This window comes from Pteropus alecto, unplaced genomic scaffold (genome assembly GCF_000325575.1).
Source record: "Pteropus alecto unplaced genomic scaffold, ASM32557v1 scaffold106, whole genome shotgun sequence".
Lineage (NCBI taxonomy): Eukaryota > Metazoa > Chordata > Mammalia > Chiroptera > Pteropodidae > Pteropus > Pteropus alecto.
In genome coordinates this window covers 3,304,958-3,330,932 of record NW_006442103.1, presented here as the reverse complement: position 1 = coordinate 3,330,932, position 25,975 = coordinate 3,304,958, and the positions used below count along the sequence as shown (strand labels likewise).

Below are 25,975 nucleotides of genomic sequence, written 5' to 3'. Positions count from 1 at the left end.
TAGCTTTGTATTTGAAATCAATTGCTTAAAGAGGTGATGTCAAGTTTTATCTTTCCTTTTCCTTTGCATCCAAATAGATTATTTCATCCCTGGTAAATTAGGATCCCAACTACTTTTTTAAAAAATCACTATAGGTGGTGAAAGAGAATCAATTATTTTTGATACAGCCACAAATTTATAAAATAATCAGTAGGTTTGCTTTCCTCCAACTGTGGCTGTTCAAGACACGAGTTTAAAAGAGTTAAAGAGCTTGATATTATAACAGAGATAAATAAAGATGGCGTTAAGAGGCTTTAAGTGTTCATGTATGTATATACTTTCTGATTTTTTCTTTTACTTATAAAAATGAATATACATGAATTATGGCATTTTTTTTAGATGGGATAGCCAGGGCAACATTGTCCTTTGCTTTAACTATTTTAGATGTTACAATGTTGTCACTATGTCTGTTGCCTTCCATATTGCTTGATAATATAGAGAAATGGGGTTTAGATGAAATAATTATAGCAATCGGAAGTATTTTGAGAACATGTGTGAAGCAACACAAATTTAAAGCCTGGTACCCTTGCCATAATAAATGAAAGCAAAGCTCTATCAAAGTATAAGTGTGCTTCAAAAAGAATTGAATGGAGTTGTTATCAGTAAATTCCATTTACATGAAAGAAATGTGAGCATAGAAGAAAGACGATTTTTTTCTTTCAGGGTATCTAGCACTTCACTGACTGTACTAAAGATTTGTGGTTTCCACAAGATAAACTTCTTTCAAAACTTTAGATTGTTAAAAGGGCATAGATAAAAGAATAACTGTTTTTATAAACACAATAAACTTGAGAAGTAATTATTCCAATCAAATTTCATTTTCTGTTCTTTTATCCCCTTTCTTACCAGCAGTCTTGATGGTAAGCTCATTTATTCTCATGATTTCAATTATCATCTATATGCAAATTATTTAAAATCTGTATCTGACCTGACCTCTTCCTCTTGGTCCTGGTCAACACGGAAGTCCTGGACATCTCCTCTATACATTTCATCAGATCAATACTGTGCCTCTTTCTGAGTTTTTTGTCACAGGGGATGGCATCACCAAAACCATGGGAATCATCTGCACCTCTCTTCAGTATCCTGGCAATTTTTATTTTGTGAATACTTTTAAAAATATAATCTCACCCCATCTCTGATGTCCTTAAGATCTCAATTCTTGCCTCACTGCATAACCTCCAAATGGTTCTCTATGCTTCCTGATGTCTTTTTAAATCCATTTTCCTTGTAGTTTCCAAATCTGATTATATCTCTCTTCTACTTGAAATCTCTCTATAACTTCTCATAGCCTACGAGACAAAGGACTTGGCTTGGCACAGAAAGCCTTCCATGACCTGATATTTACCTGTCTTTCCCCTTTCTCCATCTCTTTCTCCCTCCCTTTTCCCTCCCTCCTTTCCATCCTTCCTTCCTTCAATATTTATTGATCTGCTACTATGTGCTAGTCATTATCTCAAGCACTAGAGCTACAAAAATGGACAAATCAAAATGCTTGTTCTCATGAGGCTTATATTCTGGTGATGGGAAGGCAGACAGTAAGCAAATAGTAAACCAAATTTTGAATATGTCTGGTAATGAAAAATGTACTGGGGGGTTTTAAAAAATGGCAGTTTAATGGTATGCCTTATACATTTGGTGTCCACAGTGGATTATTTAACATGCTTATCCTCTAGTCTATATAATAAACTTACTTTCAGTAAGAATCATGTAATCATTGGCAATAATAATTATTTTGAATTATTTCTATAAAACAAATATTAATAATTAAAACATTCAATATTAAAGATATAGTTCACACTATTTCATTATTTAAAATTTTTAAACACAAATGAAAACTTGTAGTTGTGCAAAATTACAGAATTGAAGCAATTCATGTGGGCTTCATGTGCTCTCATTTTATCAATTTCAAATCAACTGTTTAAAGATTGAAATACGTAATATTGCAGGAGTGGAGACAAGCTGTCTACGGGCAAGTGGAATGAGTAATGCTTATAGCTGAGTCAGCATGTGCCAGTGGCCACTCTGACTACAGTTTTTCATATTACTTCCATGTAGAACTCAATATTTATTAAAGAATGGGTAATAAAAATAAAACATATACACATATTATTAAAACTCTATAGCAGCCACGGCAATTATTTAGAATTTAGATCCACCAAAGATTTATTTGGGGGCTGGGGGGTGGGAAACAGTGTTTAGAATATCACTGACATTGTTTAGAGTTATCAGTTCGTGATGATAATATAAAATGGACTTATTTTAGTCAGTCTTATAACTGTTTTTAAATAGTCTTAAAACAATATACCCGCTTATTGCCTATGCTTGGGTTTAGTATGAAGCTGGTAAGGGTTAGAGATTGATAATGGAGTTTGAGGCCTGAGCAACCCATAGACTGGGGTTGTCTGAAGACCAGTGTTAGGGTGGAGGAACCAAAGTTTAGTTTAGGGCATGACAAGTTTGAGATACCTATTAGATATCCAAGTGACTGTAAGTGTCCTGAATTTAGGAAAATATGTGGGTGTCATCACATATTGATGGCTTTTGAGCTGAAACAGGAAGGAATTTACTTGGTACCCAGGATGCCTGATTCTAGGCTTTCTGACAGCCTCTGCTCCATTTCCCTCCCCCTGTACACAGGATTTATACCTTTTCCCTCTTCCCCTTTCTGTAATTTCCCCATCCTCGGTCAGGTACCTTCCCTCATCTTCACTTATCTGAAAGCTGATTGTTAGTCACATTTCATCTACCTTATTATGTCATCTCAAAGTAAGCCTTTCCTCCTTTGAAACACTCTTGTTTGCATTGGACTGTGTATGTGTGTATATCTCTCATCTGTCTGCTGATCTCATCCATTGGTGAATATAAATATGTCACATTTGTAACACTCAGTAATCACATCCCCACACCCTGCCTACTTAATTATGACCTAATCTAACCAACACTTTCTAGTACCTCACCTACTTATTTTCTGTTGGAGAGGTTTAGAGATGTGATTCTCACACAATTATTCATTTAATACATGAGCTAATCTGTGCTAAATGTTGGACATAGTGCTTGTGGGAAGTATGAAGGTCTAATCAGACTTGCTCAAACCCCAGCAGCTTGGCACCCCATTTATTCTGATGCCTACTTCTGCCTTCGAAGTTATATACTTCTCCGTTGCTTGGGTTTCTTCCTCCTAGGTTAGGTATGCCTTCTTTTCTTTCTGGTCAACAGAAAAGTTGTTCCAGCTTCTTATAGCCTGCTCTGTCAGAGCTGTTTCTTAATTCAGAACCATTGACCTACATGAGCATCATTTTTTAAAATTTTATTTTATTTCATATACTTCTACTGAAATCCCATAAAAATTCCAGGTTAGGGCTGAGCCAGAGAGAAAAGTGCTCTGCTCACAATGTACCTGGGATATGTTTAGAGCTTTACCTTGCTGCAGTTGGTTTATTTGACTGGAATTCTTTATCCACAGCTCCTTGCTTTTGCTTTCCTATTCAGCCTTTGAGGAATTTCATCAGACCCTAATTTTAGTCCATTTCACTCTCCCACAGAGCCTCACGCCTATCAAAACTGGGTGTCTGTGTCCACATACAATCCATAATATTTAAGAATCTTTCTGCTTAGACTATGAAAGTTTAGAGGGAAAAAAATATCCTCTTCTCTCTTAGGTTCACTGGCTGGGCCTGTGAAATCAACTGACAAAAAACAGATTAACAGATAAATGAAGTTTATTAACATACGCATTGTGTACACACATGGTAGAACTCAGTGATGAGTCACTCAAAGGAGTGGTCAGAACTTAAGGTTTATATAGCATTTAACAAAGAACAATACATTTGTGTGGAAGTGGCAAGACAAAGGGAAGGACATTAGGCATTTAGGGGTGGCACACTGTGAGAAGGTAGATATATGGGAGAAACTCATGGAAGATAAGGGTTATTAAGTTTTGTAGTGTGGATTCCTTTTGGTGCCTGTCTCTGGGCTGATAAGGGTCTAGAATTGTTTCTTGGTGATTAAGAGTCCTGCCTTTCCTGGGAGGGAAAGGGAGATACACCTTTGCAAATTTATGTCCTGCTTTTAGGCAGATAGTAGGGGGGCAGAGAGCTTTTTTTTTTTTTTTCTTTGTATCTGCTTCTTTTCAGTTGCCTTCAGCTCAAGATAATTCTTATGCCAAAGTGGCATTTTTGGGGATGGAATGTTATGATACCTTACAAAGGCAAGCCATCTGTGGTCCCCAGAGCATTATGACTTCTGAGGTAGTGTAGCTGGAGTTCGCAAGTCAGCTTAAGACATTCTTATTGCTGATCTAGGTCCAAATTTATTCTTATGTATAATCTCATGTCCTCACCATATGGAAGGCCCCTTTAGTATAAGGTCTTGATTTTACACCGTTTAATACTTTGTATTTTGTATAGTGCTGAGCATGGTGCCTTGCCAGTTGTTTGATATATAGAAAATATTGAATAATCCAGTTCTTAGGCCACCAAAGAATGCAAAGTTTGCATACATATTTTGGAAGACTTTGCACTGAATTATCCAGTAGCTTCATTTTCAACAATTATTTGATTATTTTACAAATTAATCCCTATAGTGCCTGGATATATCTCTCTCATTGCATGTACTACATTTTATTATAACCCTCTGTTTTATGGAACTTTCTTCTTCAGAATGAGAGCTTATAAAAGTGGGAATTTGGTAAAATTTACCATCAAATCGTGGCAGCTAACATTGTGCCTGGCAATTTGTAAATGTATGTTAAATGAATAGATAAATGAATAAATGAATTTCTATATTTCATGAATATATATAGCCTTTTAAATACTATAAAACATTGAAAAGTTATTTTTGCTTACCTTTAATACTCTAAACTATTATACTATTGAGATGATTATATTTTTTTGTTTTAAGTGCAAATAGTGAGCACTGATATTACTTATTTATGACTGTATGATTTTGGGACCCTTATTCCTTTCATAGAAGATGAGTTTGTTATAAAAACATTCTATAGATCACATGGAACTAATCCTGTAATATACTAAATACAGTAATGTAAAGCTACAGATTTGAATTTGAACAAGCTAGAGGTGTACTTATAGAATATATATGTGTGTTATATGTATATATGTACATTAAACCTTATATATACTTTAATTTTTGATTTTTTAAGATTTTGTTTTCTTAGGAATTTCTTTTAGAATTATTAGTAGATAAATCAACTAAAATACTTTAATAAACTTAATAGTTCTGGAAATGCTTTTTTATTATTTGCTTTCCATTGTTTATTATTTGCTTTCTATTGTTTATATTTATTTTGACATCAGTTTCTACTGTAGCCCATATAATATTTTATCATGCATATAAAAATTTGGGTTTCCTCATACTCATTATGTGATGTGAAAATATCCTTAGAAGAGATACTTAGCCCTTTAATATTGCTCAGAGAGACATATTGCATTTTTTAAGATTGGTGATTTTTTCACAGATGTTTCTTCTTTCTTTTTTTTTTTTCAGTACTTCTGAAATCCCTCAGTTCCGGCTGCCATATGATGTAGTAAATTTTGAGACTGAGCTTATGAAGGACCTTGGTGTAAAGGTAAATGAAAAACATAACACATGTGTATCGCTCAAAGAGAAAGGAGTAAGGTCTACACTAAAGATTAACAGCAAAATGTCACATATTTTAGGAAAGAACAATTAAAAGCTGCACCAGGCAGAGGCAGAAAGATGCTTCTCCTTGCTTAGGGCATTTGTCTGTCTACTGTCTGAATGCCACTAGCCTGGAAAAGAGCAATCAATAGTTCTCATCTGGCACGCCTGCATGTGATTAATTGTCTGTAAGAAACAAATTCCTAAATTGCTTTAGGGGTTCAGTGCAGCTAATAGAAGGATTTGGTTTCTTTAATCACGTTTTTTTTTATGCAAGTTGTGTGCACACTGAAACATTCATGTTTCACAATTCAGAACATAATTTCTTACAGAGGTTCATTTTATTTATTGTATGCATCATGTCAGTAGTGTTAATGTGATAATCCTTTCTCAACATAAGTAGTGAATCAGTGGAGTAGAAAGCAACAGCTTTGTATTTCATTGTTTTGCAAAATAAATATTGTGGCGCTCTTTTAAACGTGGTCAAAAAGTTGACACATTGTACTTTGAAAATATAGCTTTAGATATTCCTATTTTTTTCTATTATTTAAGAATGTCACACATATTGCTATTTATGTCTCAAAAATGTTAATTTTCCATTATAGATCTAACACAATAGATTAATAAAATACTGTGATTTACATAATATATTCTGTAACTACATGCAAAAGATGTTTTGAAAAGTAATTAATAAACTACTCAGGACTTGCATTTAGAAATAAAAATTAGAGTAATCAATAAAAGGGGAAACACTCAAAACAATATTTTGTGCTTTAACACTTTTAATTATATTTTTTAGCAGGAGTTTGGTGATGAAACATTTACACATAATCACTAAACAAAAAATGTTATAGCAATATGCAGTACAGATGTGCAGAACTTCGTGACAATAGCATTCAAAAATATGTTTAAAATACATGATTAAGGGCAATTATTTACTTTTAAAATATATTTCGAAATGTTTTTAATCTCTTTGAATAAGGAAATATTTATCGAATCTTCAAGCTAATATATTAGGTGTTACTACCAATTGAAGATTAATCAGAAATTAATTTTTAGTTAAATTCTGAATTTATAAGTAATTGCAAAATTGTATTCAAAATCACTGTTATTAGGTAACTCATCAAAAGATATAGTAATATTCAATGTACTCAGTGCCAGAAAATATACATTTTAGCTACAGTCATACCACTTTCTAAATTTATAGTCAGATAACCTTGACAAAGTCAATTAATATTGCTAGCTTTGTTCATTATCTATTCACAGGTAAAAGTATACTACTACCATTTGTGCAAAATATAAATTTATCTACTTATATATGCAGAGAATATCTCTGGAAAGATAGAAGAATCTGATAGAATGCCTTTGGCAAGGTGTGGGATGGATTTATCACCTTTTTATACATTTGAATTTTACACCTTATGAATTTATTATATTATGAAGAAAAAATTAGAACCCACATTAAACAGAAGATTAATACTGTCTTGTCTATCTCTGTTTTTTTTTAAGATGCAAAAGAAATAAAATATTCAAACTTGCTTTATAAACAATAAATTGTATGTGCAATTCTGAGGAGTAAGAGCAATGAGATTCTTTTTCTTTAGGGGTTCAGTGCAGCTAATAGAAGGATTCTTTTTCAGTTTTGAGAACTTGCACCCATTGAGATACTGCAGCTTTTATGACCTATCAACTTTAACCATACGTTTTAAAAAGTGGTCTACACTTGTTACTCCCTTTTCATCATCACCAGATTCTTTTTAACCTGCCTTCTGTTTGTACCTCTCAACCAGCATTATATATGTTAAAATCAACAGTAATTTCCTGGCAATGGAATGAATTATATTCTAGGTTCATACTGTTTAACTCCTGTGCAGCATGTGACACATTGTTGTATGTGTGTATGTACGCGCGCGCGCGTGTGTGTGTGTGTGTGTGTGTGTGTGTGTGTGTGTGTGTGTCTGTGTTTTGGACTTTATGGTCTAGCATTATCTTGGTTATTATCTGATATTTTCTCTTTCTAATGGGTTTGTTTCATTTATTCAACAAATAATTATTGAGAGTTACTTTTGCCAAGTATTGTGCTAAGGGCTAGTTTACAACCATTCTTCTTTTGAACTCCAGTCTTGGATTCTTAATAGTTTAATGACCACATCTATCATCCAAATAACATAAATTCAGCATATCCAAAACCGAATTTAATTCATCATCTTCAGTCCTAACTATGTTCTTTAGCTAAATTTCCTGTTGAATAATTTCATTTTATTTCATATCTAATAGTTTGATAGATTGGTTCTTAAATTTTTCGAGTGAAATATTGTCATAAGAAAATAATGAAAATTTTATCTGCTCTCTATTTGTACGCTAAATATATATTTTTTTCTATTATTTGATTGTCTGGAATCTCTCTTATGTTATAAAAGAGTGATAATACATAGGCTCTTTTCTGATCCGTGAGATAACATTTTAATCATAATGAATAAAACTTTCTTGTTTTAGAATATTGAATTTTTATTCATTTTTTAAACTTTTGTTGGAAAGGAGGTATTAGGTATTAGATATGCCCTCTTTAAAACCTTATGTTCAGTTAGTATACTTATATTAAACTTTGCATTCTGGAATATATCCACTTTGTGTCATGTTTTGTTACATCTGTACATATAAAACTAAATTTTTTTCTTACTCTTTTTAAAAATTTCCTTTACATTCTCTTACTTATGAAATAAGTATTAAAACCAGAAATATTATAGGAAATAGTAAAATACGGTTGCTGTCCTTGTCGACTTTTAAATCTACTAAAAGCCTATTTTTATTTATTTTGCTTTATTTTTATTTATCTTTGTTACTTTGGGTAATAGAATTATGTGTCTTAAAAAATAAACTTCCCAGGATTTAATTATTTTATTATGGATAAGAATATTGTCTTGAAACTTACCTTTCTTGCCATATTTGAAAATTTTATCTTTCTAACTTCAAAACCTTTTTATGAGAGAAACAACTTTGACCTTTTCTTTTTCTATATAGTTATCAACCTTTTCACCTATTTTATTCTCATGTTAAATTGTTCTATATATATATATATTATATACACGTACATATGCACATATATATGTGTATATATATTCTTTTTCGTGTTAAATTGTCCTACATATATATATACATATATGTATATATGTGTATATATATTCTTTTTCATTGAAACTTTTTAATTAGCATAGGTTTAAACATGTTATTCCAGTGTACAATAAAAATATCTAATCTGTACTTGTGATTATTTTTGCTTTTGTGTTTTTAAACTTATACATCGTGTTTTCTTAACTTTTCTTCTTAATAAGACTAGGTAGTGGCTTCTATTCGTTAATGTATTTTTAAAAGAACCGGCTCCCAGAGTTTTATATTTCCTCATTCACTATCTGCTGACTTTATCTTTATTAATTCTTTCTCTCTATATATATATACTTATTTTATTTTTAACCTCTTGAGCTACGTACTTAATTTTTATTTTTCTAGGTAGAATAATGAAACCATTTAAAGTTATTAATTTCTTTCTGAATAAATCCTTGTCAGCATCCATGTTTTTTTATTAGCATTATTGTTATTTTTCTCATAGTTTCATTTTCCCCTTTTACACAGAGTTGTTTAGGAAAATATTTTTGTTTGCTTCTTTATTCTTGTGGTAGAATTCAATTTTTTTACTTATTAGCAGGATATACAATTTTTAATTTATCAAATATATTTTCAATGGATTTCACATCTGAGGATCATTTCTAGTATAATAAAATTATTCTTTAGAAGAAATAGCCTTTTAGCTGTTATATTTTTATAAACTCTCTTGATTTTATAATAAAAATTTCAATGTAGACCACTGCAATTTATTTTTTATATGTGATTGGTTTTATTTATTTTTATTTTATTTATGTACATTTTATTAATTTCAAGTATACAGTACATTGGTTAGACATGTATGTAGTTTATGAAACAATCCTCCCGATTACTCTGTCTTCCCTCTGGCTCTACATGTAGCCATTACTTTACTGCTGTCTGCATTCCCCAAGCAGTGCACCCCATCCCCGTGACCATCTATCAACTACTAATTTGTACTTCTTTAACACTTCGCCACTATCTTCCAGCCCCTACCAAACCTCCCCACCTCTGGCTGTCACCGGATCATCCTCTATATTTGTGGGTGTTTTCGATTCGTTTGTTCTTTCTGTTCCTTAGATTTCGCATATCAAGTGAAGTCATATGGTATTTATCTTTCTCTGTCTGACTTATTTTGCTTCATAATCACCTCTATGGTCCATTATCATTGAAAATGATAGGATTTCATTTTTTTAATGGCTGAGTAATATTCTGTTGTATATACGAACCATAACTTCTTTATCCAATTGTCTGTTGATGGGCATTTAGGTTGCTTCCATATCTTGACTATTGTAAATAGTGCCACTGCAATTTATATTTAATCCTACATGGACTTCAATAAAATCTCTTGTGATATTTGTATCAGACTATGTTACTAATCTTTTAGTTAACTGCTTTTTGTTTGTTTTACAATTCAGAATTTAGATGGATATAGTTTTGTTTCATAGTCTATATTTTTAATGACTTTATTTTTTTGAAACTAGAAATGTAAATCTACATAAAGATCTTTCATTTTTTTCTAAATATGTCAAAATTCGCCATTTCTCAAAGCATTTGATAAAATTCTATTTTGATTAAACTTAATTTGTAATTGCTAGGCATTTCTTCTGCTTCATAATTTCAGTAAAAATACTAGCTGAGATCTCTTCATCATCTTGTTTTTTGGTATGGTTATTTGAAAAAAGCATTTTTATTATCATAGAATGTTATTGGAAAACTAATATAAAATCATATCATATCTCTACTGAAAGAAGAGAAAGGTGTAATAATAGTCAACAAAATATTTTCTTCTTTCTAAAGAAAGTTAAATATTATTTAAAAAATTCTTCCATCTAATCTCCTATCTTAGAAATTCTGGAAATATTTTATCTATTTAGCCAAATATTCTGTCAGAAAAATGTGATAAGCATGTACATCATTTTTTGTATTTTTTAATAATGGATATCACATAGTTAGTTTGAAATAAGAGGTCTACTCCAAAAAATGTTAACTTTTACCCTACATTATAAATATTATACATATAAATAAATATTGTAGATGTATGAAGAAAGTTTTCATCAAGTCCAAAGTGGATATTACATGGAACTTTGGCTCAGGGCTTATTATATTTAGATCTTATATTGGAATAGTACTAACTCGTATGCTAACATTGAATGAATTTTATTCTGAATTTAGCTAAGAATTTTGAGTACTTAGTCATATATCACTAAAGCCATTAGAGAAATGTATAATATATGCTATAATCCTCATTTAAGAAAATCAAGTTGGAAAAATATTACATATATAAAAATACAGAGGAATAAAAGGAACAAAAGCATAAACAATTGGATGTTGTCCAATCTGCATGGTTTTCAATGTACTAAATCACTGTGATGTTCTTCGAGGATGGCCAGATCATTTCAGGTTATGTGCACTATGACAAAAGAGAGTTGACATATTCCTGAGGCAAAACTGTAAATGAATGTTATCTTTCGCCCGTGAATGTGAACTGTTTCAGATCCCCTTTCCTTGGAAGCAGGATGGAAAAGTATGCCACATGAATTGAAACTGTGGCCTTATTCATCTGCTATAGCAATAACACACCTTGGTCAGAGCTATTCTTGGTCAAACCTCAAGCAGTTTACAGTTATTCTCCAGGAATCATCTGGTCTCAGCTGGGTCCAGATTGGTGAATTAAACAGAAATATGACATGGCCCACCCTCGTCTCTCCTCATCCCACCCATCCCCAGGATATAATAGTGTGTTTGATTTACTCTCAACTAGGGTTTCGGAAGGTTTTGGCCTTCCCAATTATTAAAGCTGTTGTAGCTCTTAGCAGTGAGACGAGAGACCTAATGTGATGTTACTTCAACTGACAAGTATAACAATTTTGATATTGTGGTTGAAGACTAGGAAAATAGTCAGTAACTGGGTCTGTGACCTCGGTGGGCCCACTGTGAACTAGACTTGAGCCAGGCTTCATTTTTTCCCTCGTCATAGTAAGTCCCACCGTTACATCTTCAGGTGTCAGTGTCGATAAAGAATCTGTGTCCAATGCTCTTGAAATGAGTGGTGATTCCCTCCTCCACAGTGCACAGTAAACTGGATAAATAGCCATAGTTCCCACTGGAGAAGGACTAGGGTATTCATCACAGTATTATTTGCCTGGATGGTGCAGGATACTTCTTTCTGGGACCTGGCCACCTCTGCTGTCAGTAGATTCCAGATATGAAAATTGGGTCATGTCTGGGAACTGACCAAAATATTGTGACTTTTAGTAGGAGTGACTCCCCTCTGCTTCCTGACCTTATTCTTCCCTGGGCAATGTTCCCTTTCAAAATTCTATCCATTCTTTAAAAAGGTCCTAGTGAAATCCTACTACCTCCCTTTATTCTCATCCTTATGACCTTAGCCAGAATGAATCTCTTCCTCTTCTAAATACCCATAGACCTGTGCTGCTCACACTATGTTTTATGTTATATTTATTTTTGTAATCTTCTTTGCAGATCTTGACTACCATTGAGGCAGAAATGGAGTCTCATTTGTCATTTTATAGCTTAAAGTGCCCCTACATAGTGCCTTGAAGCAAGCTATGAAAGTTTACTGACATGATTTTAAATACATTAGCTTTTCTTCACTACTTTATTAAAAGATAAATGTGCATTTAGCCATGAAATAAAACATATTAGTGTCCCACTGATATACTATTTTGTATATGTAAGCCTCTATACTAAAAGACAAAGATAGTTCCAAATATGTATAGAATTTTATGTATATCGAGTTTCCATTCTTTTTGATGTTAAAGATTAAGCTTCTGTTAATCAAATGCCAAAGTATCATTATTCAAATGTTGTTTCATATAGATAATTTGTGGTAAAAGCCTTTCAGTGAATGAAATGACTCTTCGCACTTTGAAAGAAGAAGGGTACAAAGTTGCTTTCATTGGAATAGGTGAGTAGCTTACTTTTAAATATTTTTCCATATAATATTCTTTTAAATTTCCTGACAATATCCAGAATAGCTGCCTTCAGATATACCCATGGTAGAAGTTATATCTGTTCAGAGAATAGCAGACAGAAATGAGTAGAAAAGGAAAATTATCTATTTTATAACTAGTTGTGCTGCCTCACCTTCATTATAGATAGACTTTAGTGAGACCATCTTTATCTTCCCATTCTCTCACCACTGCATCATCACCAGTGAACATCTCTAAGAGGTAAAGTGTTCTCAAGTCATGCCATGGAAGCTCAGAATTTTGGCTTAGAGATTTTTAGATGCTGTAGCTTTCTCTTTATGATAAAACAAATTGGCTAAGTTGTTAATAAAGGACAAAATTGGCTTGTCTTCTTCTATTAATTTTTTTTCAAAATTTCCTGAAGACTTTTCATATTCGTCTGAATTTCAAAGATGTATAATCACAGTTCTGAAAGTCGCATGGACAATATATAGCTGCTAAAGCACCTAATGTGTCTTATGGTTCCATATTTTACCTAAATATCCATGGGTATTGAGTTCTCTAACATTTTTTCATTCACTTATTATTCATTGAGAGACCAGAGAGAATAATTGGTTTAATTTAGTCTTTGTCTCATGAACTTTGTGTTCATTCTTTTATATGATAGTACTATGGACAATTATGGTATAAAAACAGGAAGTTCATCCTTTTAGTTTGTCTTTCTCTTCTGCAGTTCACACACTTTAAATATGAATATCTAAGTAATAAATCTACACAGAGATGAAAGCTGTTCCATCTCCTTAAGTGATCACACACTGGATAACCTTTGTTTTGGAGCTGTGCCTTTTTATAGCATTCCTAGAATGAAATAATCAGGAATACTTCTTAGCCTACTAAATTTTCTTATCAGGATGCCATATAATTCCTTTCTAGATAACTGCTACCGAGTCTAAGACTATTTCTATCACTCCCATTATACAGACAAATATTATGGAGAGGAAAATAAATTTTCACTATTTTCCAGCTTCTAAATGACTGTATTGAACCACCTTCCTCTCAGAAGCTTGAGTGCCATTGTTGTCACTATTTCTCTATATTATCTTCATTTAAGTACAATAACCATTGTGTAGATCAAGAATAGGAAGGAGAAAGTGTCTTATATTTTCCCTAAGTTTCATTTTTAGAGGCTATAATTATAGCATCTTTGGCTTTACTTTTTAACTTCACAGTCGTGTTGAGAATTTAACGTGAATAAGGCAAATATCTATCAAGTATACTCTACTAATTTCACTAGTACTGGTTCAGCAAGTTGCTATTACTCTCAACAAGCACCTGTTCAAAAATATTTAGCTAATAATAAATGGAAAATTTAATCAGGCAACAGGTCCAAAATATTGATGACATTTTCAAATAGCTGTTTGAAAATCAGTGTTGTGGTTTTCTACAGCAGTTGTATAAAAAAGATATGATTTCCATTAATTGCATTGTATATGCCAGTGCAGTTTTGTGGATCTTTATGAACGTTGTCTACAAAAGGTCTCTCTACTGAAGAGATAGAGACCAAATAAATAACAATACATCGAAATATCTCCAAATCAATTTAATAAGAGGCCAATTATAACAAAAATTTGGAATAATTAAGTGGTTTGTCACTCTGAGTAGTTTTACCCATAGCAATATCTTCCATCTGTAAGAATCAATAACGTTTCAGTTTTTTTCCTTTTATTTCATTCCATTAGGTCCCCTTACATATGTTATGTGATAATGTTACATTCATTCACAATACCCCATTTGACTCTGCTCCACGGTATGAATACAACATTTAAAGTGGGAGTCCTTTCATATTTATGTTGCTGTGCATTGTCATGCTGGGAAGTGAATCTTTTGACATTTTGGTGTAGTGATGTGTAGAATGAATTTATGTTCTATTTCAGAATTTTAAATTAATATATACAGGAAAGTTTCATCTTGTCAAAAAAAAAAAAAAGCTTCCATCTGTAGAAGACAAGTAGCTTCATCCTCCAGGAATTGTTTATTTGACACTCTTGATTGCTGAGGTGGGAGTTGATGACCTTTCTATTACCATATAACTGCCTGTCACTGGGACAGCCTCACATCCTTTCATGCTTTTGTTCATTAACCATGCTTCTATATCCTATTTAAACTTTGCACACTATTTTATCTTCCTTTACCCACTCAGTTTGGAGAAGTCAATTTTGGAATAGGAATTTCGTTTTACTTGGGATATCGCTTTGGGTACTTTAAGAAAGGACAATAATAGAGGCTTAAGCAGGATATGCATTTAATTCTCTCTCATCTAACAGTGTGAACCCTCCTTAATACCTGACTTTCATCTTCGATCTATAAGTGGCCATTTGTTCACATGCTGCTAACAAAAATGGGAAATAAGAAGGGGAACTCCTTTTCTTTTAAGTTTATGGCCAAGAAGTTGCACGTATCACTTCAGTTTTTATTGCATTGTCTACAACCTGATCATGTAAACATGCCTAGTAGCAAAGGGTACTGGGAAATATAGCCGTTAGCTGGGTGGACATATGCCCCATTAAACTTCTATTCCTAGAGAAAAAGAAGATGATAGATATAGAGAGAGAAAAGAAGGAAAAGTCTCTGCTATAGGTTTGCATCAATATTGGTATTTGGATTCCTTATTGAGAGAGATCAGTAAAGCACTTTATTAGGCAAAGAAAACTCTCTTTGAACTTAGTGCTTACATATCGGTTATGTGAGTTATCTAAAGAAAATGGAGTATTTTTCTCTTTCTGTAGTTCAAAATACAATATTATAGATCTTCTATATTTGTAAGTTCTATCCATGCTATGTTATTTTGTCTAAGAGAAAAAAAAGTGACTTTATTTTTATGAAGTATGATTTATTAAGGTTATTACGGATGTTCTTGTGTTTCTGATTTTTAATATTGTGTGTGATGTTACTGGTGAAAAATTGCTCACTTTTAGTTTTTTTCCTAATACTAATAGAGTCTATTAAAAAAATTATCTCATCGTATGTGTATCAGTGTGAAACTTAAAGAGTTATATCTCTTTGCCCATGAGAGAATCTCCTTTAAGTAAAGTAAAGGTAAGTGAGATAAAACTCTGTGTCTTATTCACAACAGATTGAGTTGTTTGGAAACAATTGGGATTTTTTTTAAAGACTCTAAAATTTTGGTATTTTTATTGAAATTAAAGCACATGTTACTGTCAATATTCAAAAATAGAGTTAGAACATCCACTGTAAAAAAAGACTTCTTCAAAAATACCTTCGTTTTGTATTGAAATCAATATAATGAATTACAACCATCATTTTTCTTCTTTTTTTTTTCTTTTTACAAAAATGAACATAAAATAATAGAAAATTTCAAAGTGTGTTACACGTGGTTAGAGTGTTATTTTGCAACAAATGTGTTTCAGTTGTGTATGTATATTTTTTTGGTGTGTGTGCTTGCAAATGCACACTGCATATGAAAAAATATTTTTAAATGTGGCTTAATAGTCAATAATAGAAAGTCAGTGCTGTACAGTGTAAAAACCCCAAAATATTAAATGCCTCTTTCCCATAGCATGCCCAACACCTGTCAGTAAGTAGCTGTTGAGTGAATTAAATAAGTATTGAATGACTGCAATGTTACAGGCACTGTGCTAAAATTAAAAATATAAATAAATCTGATTTAATCTTTAGCTTGATTTTAATTTCAGTCAGGAGAATTATAAGAGAGTCAAACGAAGCAATATTCATACAATTTGAGGAGTGAGAAGTGGTAGGGGTTGGCTGGGTCTGAATATAGTATTTCTTTTTTCTTTAAAATCCTTTATGTGATTATATTCTAGAACCACCATTCTAGATGACTGAAGAGTTGAATTCTTAGTTTTTAGTTTATATGAGCCCGTTTTCTTTCCCTTTCTTGATTGTCGATTTTCTGGTAGTTTACCTCTTGTATTCCCACAAAACATGGCAGTGTTGAAAAGGTAAAACAAGCATGCAATAGAAAGAAAATACACTAAGACACCCTCAGATAAATGGCAAGACTTTTTATATTCTTCTGACAGATATATATTTTTTTCTGTATGTTTGGTTTTAATACTCAAGAGAAAGAAAGGATTACAGGGGAAATGGCAGTAAAATCTATTATTATAGCCACAGTAGACACAAAGGGAGCAGAAACTGCGGAAAGATGTAGAGAGTTAACTGTCTCACAACCACATGCTTTACTTGTGTCTACTCCAAAGATTTTTTGAAGATTCATTTATCGCTATCACCATTCCCCTCCCTTAATGCTGCTGGACCACTGCTGTAGCCTCCTAACCAGTCTCCCTGGCCATAGTTATACACACAATAGAAATAGTAATCTTTATAAAATTTTATCTCGTCATGGCATTCTCTCATTAAGTTCCTCCCTCCTCCCCCACCACCATAGCTCCCTATTTTCTTCAGGATAGAAGAAGAACTCCTTAAAATAAGATTTGCAAGATTCTTTGTGATTTGGTCAAGAGCTTATGTTTCCTGGCACTTTAACCATTAAATTGTGTGTTTCAGCCATTTTGAACTGTGTCCAGTTTTACTTCATCTCAAATTTTTATCTCAATTTTTGGACATGGTGTTGCCTGGACCAAGAACTGTCATTATTTTCATACTTAAATTCTTCGCTTCCATGTCTTTTCTTTTTCTATTTAAGATAATTCTCTTATAATAATCAACTCCCTACCTTCACTCTTTAGCCTGGATAAATGAAGCCGTTCTCTTACTCTCAATTCTCAAACCATTATATTCTTGTTCCTTTTCTAGATGTCCACACTGGACTTTGTAATGTAGCACTTATTTCCCTGAATGTTTTATAATTGACTGGTTTACATCTTTGTTTTCACTGCTAGAAGTTAGACTCTTATAGGCTGAATACTCTGTCTGCCTTATTCATAGGTCTTCAGCGCTTAGCCATGTGCCTGGCATGTAGTAGGAACTCTATGAGGATTTTTTAATTGTTGATTTTTAATGCAATTGTTTTGAGTATTTACCAAAATAAATTGATAGGATGTTAAAACGTGTTACAATTTGGGTGGAGGTGGGTATTGTAACACTGACCAAATATGGGAGGAAATAGATGTTATGTTATTATAAGGTTCGTATTATACTACAGATAAAATAAACAAGTGGGAGTAATGATATTAATGATGGTGATATTAGTAGTAGTAGCAGCAATAGCTAAAATATTCCATGCTCAATTCTTTTTTTTCTCGATTTTTAATATAACCTATGCCATTAACTCTTAAAGTAGCCTTTGAAGTAATTAACTCTATTTTATGGATAAGAAAATTAAGATTAAGAAAGATCAAAGAAAACTAGTAAATGGCAAACAAAGAATAAGAGAATTTTGTAGAAAAGGTAGGAAAAATGCAAGCATCCATACTTCAGTATAAAAAGCTGTTAACAGACACAATTACTCAGAGCCAACAAGTTAACTCATGGCACCTGACTACACTGAGATGCCTACCTGAAGGATCCTGAACACAGTACCTCACACTTTGCAAGAATTAGTCTTTATATTTAACCTCACTTTTTGTTGCCACCAGTTGTTTTTTTTTTCAGTTACCATCAGAAAAGATTATTTTTGAAATGTGATGATTCCCAAATATTATAATAGCTGAAGAAGAGATAATTACAATTATAAAAATCCATTGAGAGATTGTGGTATTAAATTTGCTACAGTATGGCCTTTAGTTAAATCTCTTGTGCCTTCTTAGAGTCAGAATTCCTCTCTATAAAAGTTATTCTTAATTAACTTCTTAATCAGGAGTTTCTAATTTGTACACAATCAGATATACTTTACATTTATTTAGAACAAAATGCAATAAGTTTTTTAGCCCACCCTTTTTACTTCTGTCCACAGGTAAAAACTGAAGTTGTTTAGGGATTATGCACAATTCTGAATTGATTATTTTAAAATAATAAACCTGACTTAATTTTAATTTTAAAAAGGGCAAGAATATTTTGCCAATCCACTTTTTTAAAAATTTGTAATATTGTCTAATCTAGTGTCACTTATAAGTACTCAGTTATAATTGTGAGATAGCTTCCAAGAAATCAGAAGTGAGGGAAGTAGAATTCCAGCTGAGAGTTCATTAAATCATCACTTAATGAGCTCAAGCAAACCCCCCCAGAAAGAGATAAAATAGATGTAGGGCAATTATTCTTTGATCATATTAACATATCTATAGAAAGTACATCGTAATCTTCAGAATCAGGTAATAGGGACTGTTAACCTGTACAATTATAGGAAGAATATATATATGTATATATATATGTATATATATATATATATATACACATATATATACTGGTACTGTCTCTTTAAAAGCACCTGAATCAAAGGACCTGGATTCTTTGAGCCCATATTATGAAGATACAGGTTAATCCATTGTAAAGACCTGTAAATCTCCTTGTTCTGATTCCAAGTTCACCAAGCTGACATTGATTCCTAAATAGTTTGGTTATAGTAGGAGAATGCTAATCACATCATTAAGAGTAACCCTGGTCCTTGTAATGGTAATCTGTCACCCCAAATCACTATGCGTCTCTTAGTAATATGATAGTCTAATATGAAAAACTCTCATGTGAGGTAACACTCGTACAAACTGTAAATGTCTCAATTATTTTTAGTGGCTATCACTGCATTCAGAATAAGTCAAATTTTCTTAGTATGGCTTTCAACTGGCTATAATAGCTGTCCAAATTTACCACTTTAACCTTAAATCTACTACTGTATATGCCTCTTCGACCATCAGATATCTAGCCATTTCTCAAAAGTAACCTATACTCAGAGTTCTGGTCAAGATGGCTAAGTAAACACTGTACTCATCTCCTCCCATGACTAAGTAAACACTGTGCTCATCTCCTCCCATGACCACATTACAATTACAACTAAAATATACAAAAATCAACTTGGAGAACCCTCCAAAGACTAGACGAACAGAAGTCCTATAACTAAGGATATAAAGAAGCCACCTTGAGACAGGTAGAAGGGGCAGACACACAGAATGGATGGGTTCCACACCCACATATGGCAGTAGAGAATTGGAAGGGAAATCTCAGTTGCAGAGGCCCTCCTGAACCATGAGGGACCCCAGCTCCACACTGGGTTCTCCAGCTTGGAGCACCAATGCCAGCAAAAGGAGCCCCCATAACATGTGGCTATGAAAATCAGCGGGGATTCCATCCACCTGGGTGAGGTGGAAGGTGCTGGAAACTCAGACATTCTCTTAAAGAGCCAGCTCACAGACTTTCTCTCCCAGGCACTCACCCCGGGCTCTGGTGGAGGGACAATGCCTGTGGAGATACCAGAGACATACAGGGAGAGAATGAGTTGTGTGGCTACAGGGTGAGGGCTGGAGGGATAGCTGCCATTGTCCCTGTACTGAGACCACCTCCTGTGTAGCCAGAGGGCAGACACCACCTTACCTGTGTGGAGCCCTTTCCTCCCACAAGACCAAATCCGAATTTTCTTTGGCCTAGTGAGCCCTGCTCACTCCACCCTGGTGACTCCCTGGGGCTTCGCTTCATCCAACTTGTGCACCAAGGAGGATTTGGGGTGTCTGGGAGGCAGCTATTGTCAACCTATGCTGCAGTCTTTCTTGGACAGCTCTAAGGGGTCTGTGAGGCCCAGGCAGGTAGTGGCTGGCCTCGGTAGGCTTGGAGACTTGTGAAGCAGTCCCAGGCTCAACACTAATGCCAAATCTGAGTGACTCGCTGAGGCCCTGCCCACCCATCTCATAGGACTCCAGAGGCTGTTTGGGCAGCCTGCAGGCAGCCGACGTTGGCCTATATTGCAATGTTTCTTGGACAACTTTTGGGAGTTGGGACCCCGCCCCCCAGGCAGGCAGCAGCTGGCCGCTGTGTGCTCTGGGCCTTTTGTAGAGTGTCCTCAGAATCAGAATTGGCATCAGATCTGATCTTCACTAACCCATTGAACACCACTCACTCCACGCAGGTGACTCCTGAGACTCTGCCTCACACAACTTTTGTACTACTACCTGAGCCTCTGTTAGCAGCTGAGCCTTATGGATACTGGCAGGTGGTGGCAAGCCTCGAGGCTCCCTGGGCTTTTTGCTGAGCTGCCCAAACATGATACTGGTGATAGCTGGCCTCAATTTGCAGCATGGCCTATATCCCGCACCTCCAGGTTCAGCACAGGCAGATACCAACTTTGGATAACTTTGTGGTCTCTACCAGATAGCCCTGGACAAGTCACAGAAAGTGGATGACCTTTGCCTGCACAGGAGCCCCTTCCAAGAGGCCCCAGAACCAGCACACCTGATGGCCGGCTTCAAACCATAACAAAACACCATCTGATTAGCCCCACAAGTGGCACACCCAAAGGGTGCTCTCAGCAGACACCTGAGTCCACTGGAGTGATCCATCATCAGTACCTCCTCACAGTACCTTGTACACTCTGGTTGTGGCCTGTCCTCACAGCCAGTAAGCCTGAGGGTCAGTCGCACCCACTGATGTACCAGTAGCAATTAAGACTCAACTAACAACAAGAGGGCACATACAACCCACACAGAGATACAGCTGGATCATTTGGCTCAGGTGACCAGGGAGACTGTAACACTAGGCCAAACAGGACACCTACTATATAAGGCCACCCTGCCAAGATTGGGAGACGTAGCAGATCTACCTAACACATAGAAATAAACACAGAGAGACAGCAAAAATGAGAAAGTAAACATGTTTTGAATGAAAGAACAGGAGAAAAAAAAAAAGAACTAAACAAAATGGAGACAAGCAATCTATCAAATACAGAGTTCAAAACAATGGTTATAAGGATGCTTAAGGAACTTCAACAAAGACATAGCAAGCATAAGAAAAGGACCTAGAAATCATAAACAAGAACCAGTCAGAAATGATGAATACAAAAGCTGAAATGAAGAATATACTAAAAGGAATCAACAGCACATAGATGAAGTGGAGGACTGAATTAGTGATTTAGAAGACAAGATAGCAGAAAACACAATCAGAACAGCAAAAAGAAAAAATTAATGAAAATAGTTTAAGGGACCTCTGGGACAACATCAAGCAAAACAACATTCTCATCATAGGGGTACCAAAAGGAGAAAAGAGAGAGCAAAGGATTAAGAACTTATTTAAAAAATAATGACTGAAAATTTCCCTGACCTGGTGAAGGAAATAGATATACAAGTCCAGGAAGCACAGAGTCTTAAATAAGATGAAACCAAAGAGGCCAACTTCAAGACACATCATAATTAAAATGTCAAAGATTAAAGACAAAGGATCTTAAAAGCAGCAGAGAAAGGCAGTTAGTTACCTATAAGTGAGCCCCCATAAGACTGTCAGCTGATTTCTCAACAGCAACTTTGCAGGCCAGAAGGGATTGGCAGGAAGTATTCAAAGTGATAAAAAGCAAGGACCTACAGTGAAGACTACTCAGCCAGGCTACCATTTGAAATTGAAGGACAGATAAAGAGCTTCCCAGGCAAGAAAAAGCTGAAGAAATTCATCACCACTAAACCAGTATTACAAGAAATGTTAAAGAGACTTCTTTAAGAAGAAGGGAAAATGAACAAACAAACCAAAGAACATACATCTGATAATAAAATGACAATAACTACGTACCTATCAACAATCACTTAAATGTAAATTGGATTAAATGTTCCAATCAAAAGACATAGAGTAGCTGAATGGATAAAAAACAACATAGTATTGCAAGTTCAAGCCACAGCAATCATACGAGGAAAAGAAATTAAAAGCATCTAAATTAGAAAGGACGCATTATTTGCAGATGACATGATAATATATATATATAGAGAGAGAGAAAGAGAGAACCCTAAAGATTACACTGAAAAGCTATTAAAACTGGTAAATGAATTTACTAAAGTAGCAGGATACAAAATTAATATTCAGAAGTTCGTTGTATTTCTATACACCAATAATGAACTATCAGAAAGAGAAATTAAGAAAACAGTCTCATTTATAATTCATCAAACAAATAAATAAATAAAATGCCTAGGAATAAATTTAACCAAAGAGGTAAAAGACTTATATTCAGAAAAACATGAGACTTTGAAGAAAAATTGAAGAAGATACAAATGGAAGCATATACCATGCTCATGGATAGGAAAAATTTACCTCATTAAAATGTCCATACTACTCATTGCAATCTGTAGATTCAATGCAATATTATCAAAATAGCAATCACATTTTTCATAGAACTAGAGCAAATAATCTAAAAATTTATATGGAGCCACAAAAGACCCTGAATAGCAATCTCGAGAAAGAACAAATTTGGAGGTATACTGCCTAATATCAAACTATACTACAAGGCTATAGTAATCAAAACAGCATGGTATTGTTCTGTTGCATTGATCTATGTGTCTGCATAAAAGCAGACACATAGATCAATGGAACAGAATAGGAAACCCAGAAATAAATCCATGCTCGTATGGTCAGTTAATCTAATACAAAAAAGGCAAGAATATACAGTGAGATAAAGACAGTCTGTTCAATAAATTCTTTTGGGAAAACTGGACAGATACATGCAAAAAAAAGTAACTAGACTACCTTCTTATGCCATATACAAGAATAAACTAAAAATGGATTAGACTTAAATGTAAGTCCTGAAACTAAAACTCCTAGGAGAAAATGTAAACAGTAAACTCTCTGACATCGCTCTTCGTAATATTTTTTGTGATATGTCACCTTGGGTAAGAGAAACAAAAGAAAAAATAAACAAATGGGACTACATCAAACTAAAAAGTTTTTCCACAGCAAAGAAAACCATTAACAAATTGGAAAGACAACCTACCGAATGAGATAAGATATTTGCCAACGATACATCTGATAAGAGGTTAATATCCAAAATTTATAAAGAACTCTTGCAACTTAACACCAAAAAACAAAAAAACAAAAAAAACCCCAAAATAATCCAATTAAAAAATGGGCAGAGAATCAAAATAGACATTTCTTCAACAAGGACATACAGATGGCCAATAGACATATGAAAAGATGTTCAATGTCACTAATCATCAGAAAAATGCAAATTAAAACCACAATGAACTATCACCTCACATCTGTCAGAATGGGTATCATCAATAAGTCAATAAACAATTAGTGTTGGTGAGGCTTTGGAGAAAAGAGAACCTTCCTTTTGAACACTGTTGTTGGGATTGGAAATTAGTGCAGCCACTATGGAAAACAGTATGGAGGTTCCTCAAAAAATTAAATAGAGCTACCATATGACCCAGAAATTCCGCTTCTGGGTATTTATCCAAAGAAATACAAAATGCTAACTCAAAAAGATACATGTACTCCTATGTTCACTACAGTGCTATTTACAATAGCCAAGATATAGATGCAACCTACGTGCCCGTCAATAACTGATTGGATAAAGAAGAAGTACTACATATATACAATGGAATATTACTCAGCCATAAAAAATAATATCTTACCATTTGCAACAACATGGGTGGGCCTAGAAGATATTAATTACACTAAGTGAAATAAGTCAGACAGAAAAAGACAAATACCAAATGATCTTATTTATATGTGGAACCTAAAGAACAAAATAAACAAACATAAACGGACTCGTCTAGGCAGGGAACAAGCTGATGGTTGCCAGGTGGGATAGGAGTTTTGGCGGAGGGTGGTGAAAACGGTGAAGGGATTAAGAAGTACAAATTGGTAGTTACCATATAGTTATGGGGATGTAAAATAAAGCATAGAGAATATAGTTGATAATATGGTAATAACTATGCTTAGCTCCAGGTGGGTGCTAGACTTGTCAGGGGGAATCACTCTATAAATTATATGTCTAACCATTTTGCTATGCACCTGAAACTAGTATAAAATAATATTGAATGTCAACTGTAATTAAAAAGTCAAAGAAGTGGGGAAGAAGTAAAATGGAATAAATGTTCAAATTTTCCTCTATAAAACAAGTCTTGGGAATGTGGTGTATAATATAGAGAATATAGTCAATGATATTGTGATAGCGTTATACAGTGTCAGAGTGTTGCTGGACTTCTCATGGCAATCACTTGTTTAGGTGTATAAATGTTGAACAACTATGGTGTATACCTGAAACTAATACAATATTGTATGCTAGCTATATTTTAATAAAAAATTTTAAAAAGAAAATGTAAACTGTACTCTCCCACCATTAGACTTTGGCTCATGCTCTTTTTTTTTACTGAGAATATTTTTCAATCTGTCTACACTTGGTAAACTTGATACTTACAATATTCATCTCAAATGCCACTTTCTATATAAGGCTTTCATAGTCATCCTGTTGAGGTAAATGTTTAGTCTGTGTTCATACATAGGAAAATGTTTTCTATGTTATTTATAGGACTGCATATAGTTTTCCTTTATTATTTTTAGTGGTGTGCACATATCCACTCCCCCACGTCAAACATACTATATTAAAAAGCTATTAGTAGAGATTCGTTCTTTTTAATCTTTATATACTACAATTTCAGCATGTTTTGTGACATGTAGTAGAATGTGGATAACATCTTTGGAAGTAAAATAATTGGAAGAATAAAAAGAAAAGAGAAACAAAGGAAGAAATGAAGAACAATGTAATAACTTCTTGAGAAATTTAGAACTATACTTGACCATTTAGCCTTTTTAAGTTCATGGATCTTATATCTTTTTTTTTCTTTTTTTGACGAAATCGAAAGACATGTTTATGGTTTTGATTACCCACTCATAGGTAATGAATTTCAAATTCTAAATGTTATAGTTAATGTCATTCTTTCATTTATGCTTTATTATTACATCAAGCATTACATTGCTATGTTGAATATTAGGTATTTTCTTTGAACATTTTGGTAAAGGTAACATTTGCTTGAGAGTTTTTAATATCTATTGTATGATGAAAATGGTGATATAAGAAAATATTTTTAAGTGGCTTTTTTTGCTGATAGAATTCTTGAAATATTGCAGATTTTTGGTAAATATCTAGGAATTAATTAATTGTTGAGTTAATTATAAAATATATTTATTTTTTCCATATTACAGTCAAAAAGGAAGTAATTTATTCAGCAAGATTATTTTAAAATAGTCTACAGTCCATCTTGTTTTTACTAAATATTTTCTATAAAAGAATGTAAATTACATTTAAAAAATATTGAATAATTTTCAATTCTTTGGATTTCTTTTGATGGAGAAATGAAAGAATTTTTATTATATTTCTATAT

General features: G+C 33.6%; 1 protein-coding gene across 2 annotated transcripts in view; it reads left to right on the top strand.

Moving 5' to 3' along the window:
- Positions 1-25,975, top strand: part of DPYD (dihydropyrimidine dehydrogenase) — a 707,946-nt gene that overhangs the window by 191,823 nt on the left and 490,148 nt on the right. For both annotated transcript variants that reach the window (XM_006919549.3, XM_025038477.1), the window contains 2 exons: positions 5,542-5,623; positions 12,658-12,745. In XM_006919549.3, the coding sequence (XP_006919611.2) occupies positions 5,542-5,623; positions 12,658-12,745 (170 nt within the window). The remainder of the gene's footprint in view (positions 1-5,541; positions 5,624-12,657; positions 12,746-25,975) is intronic.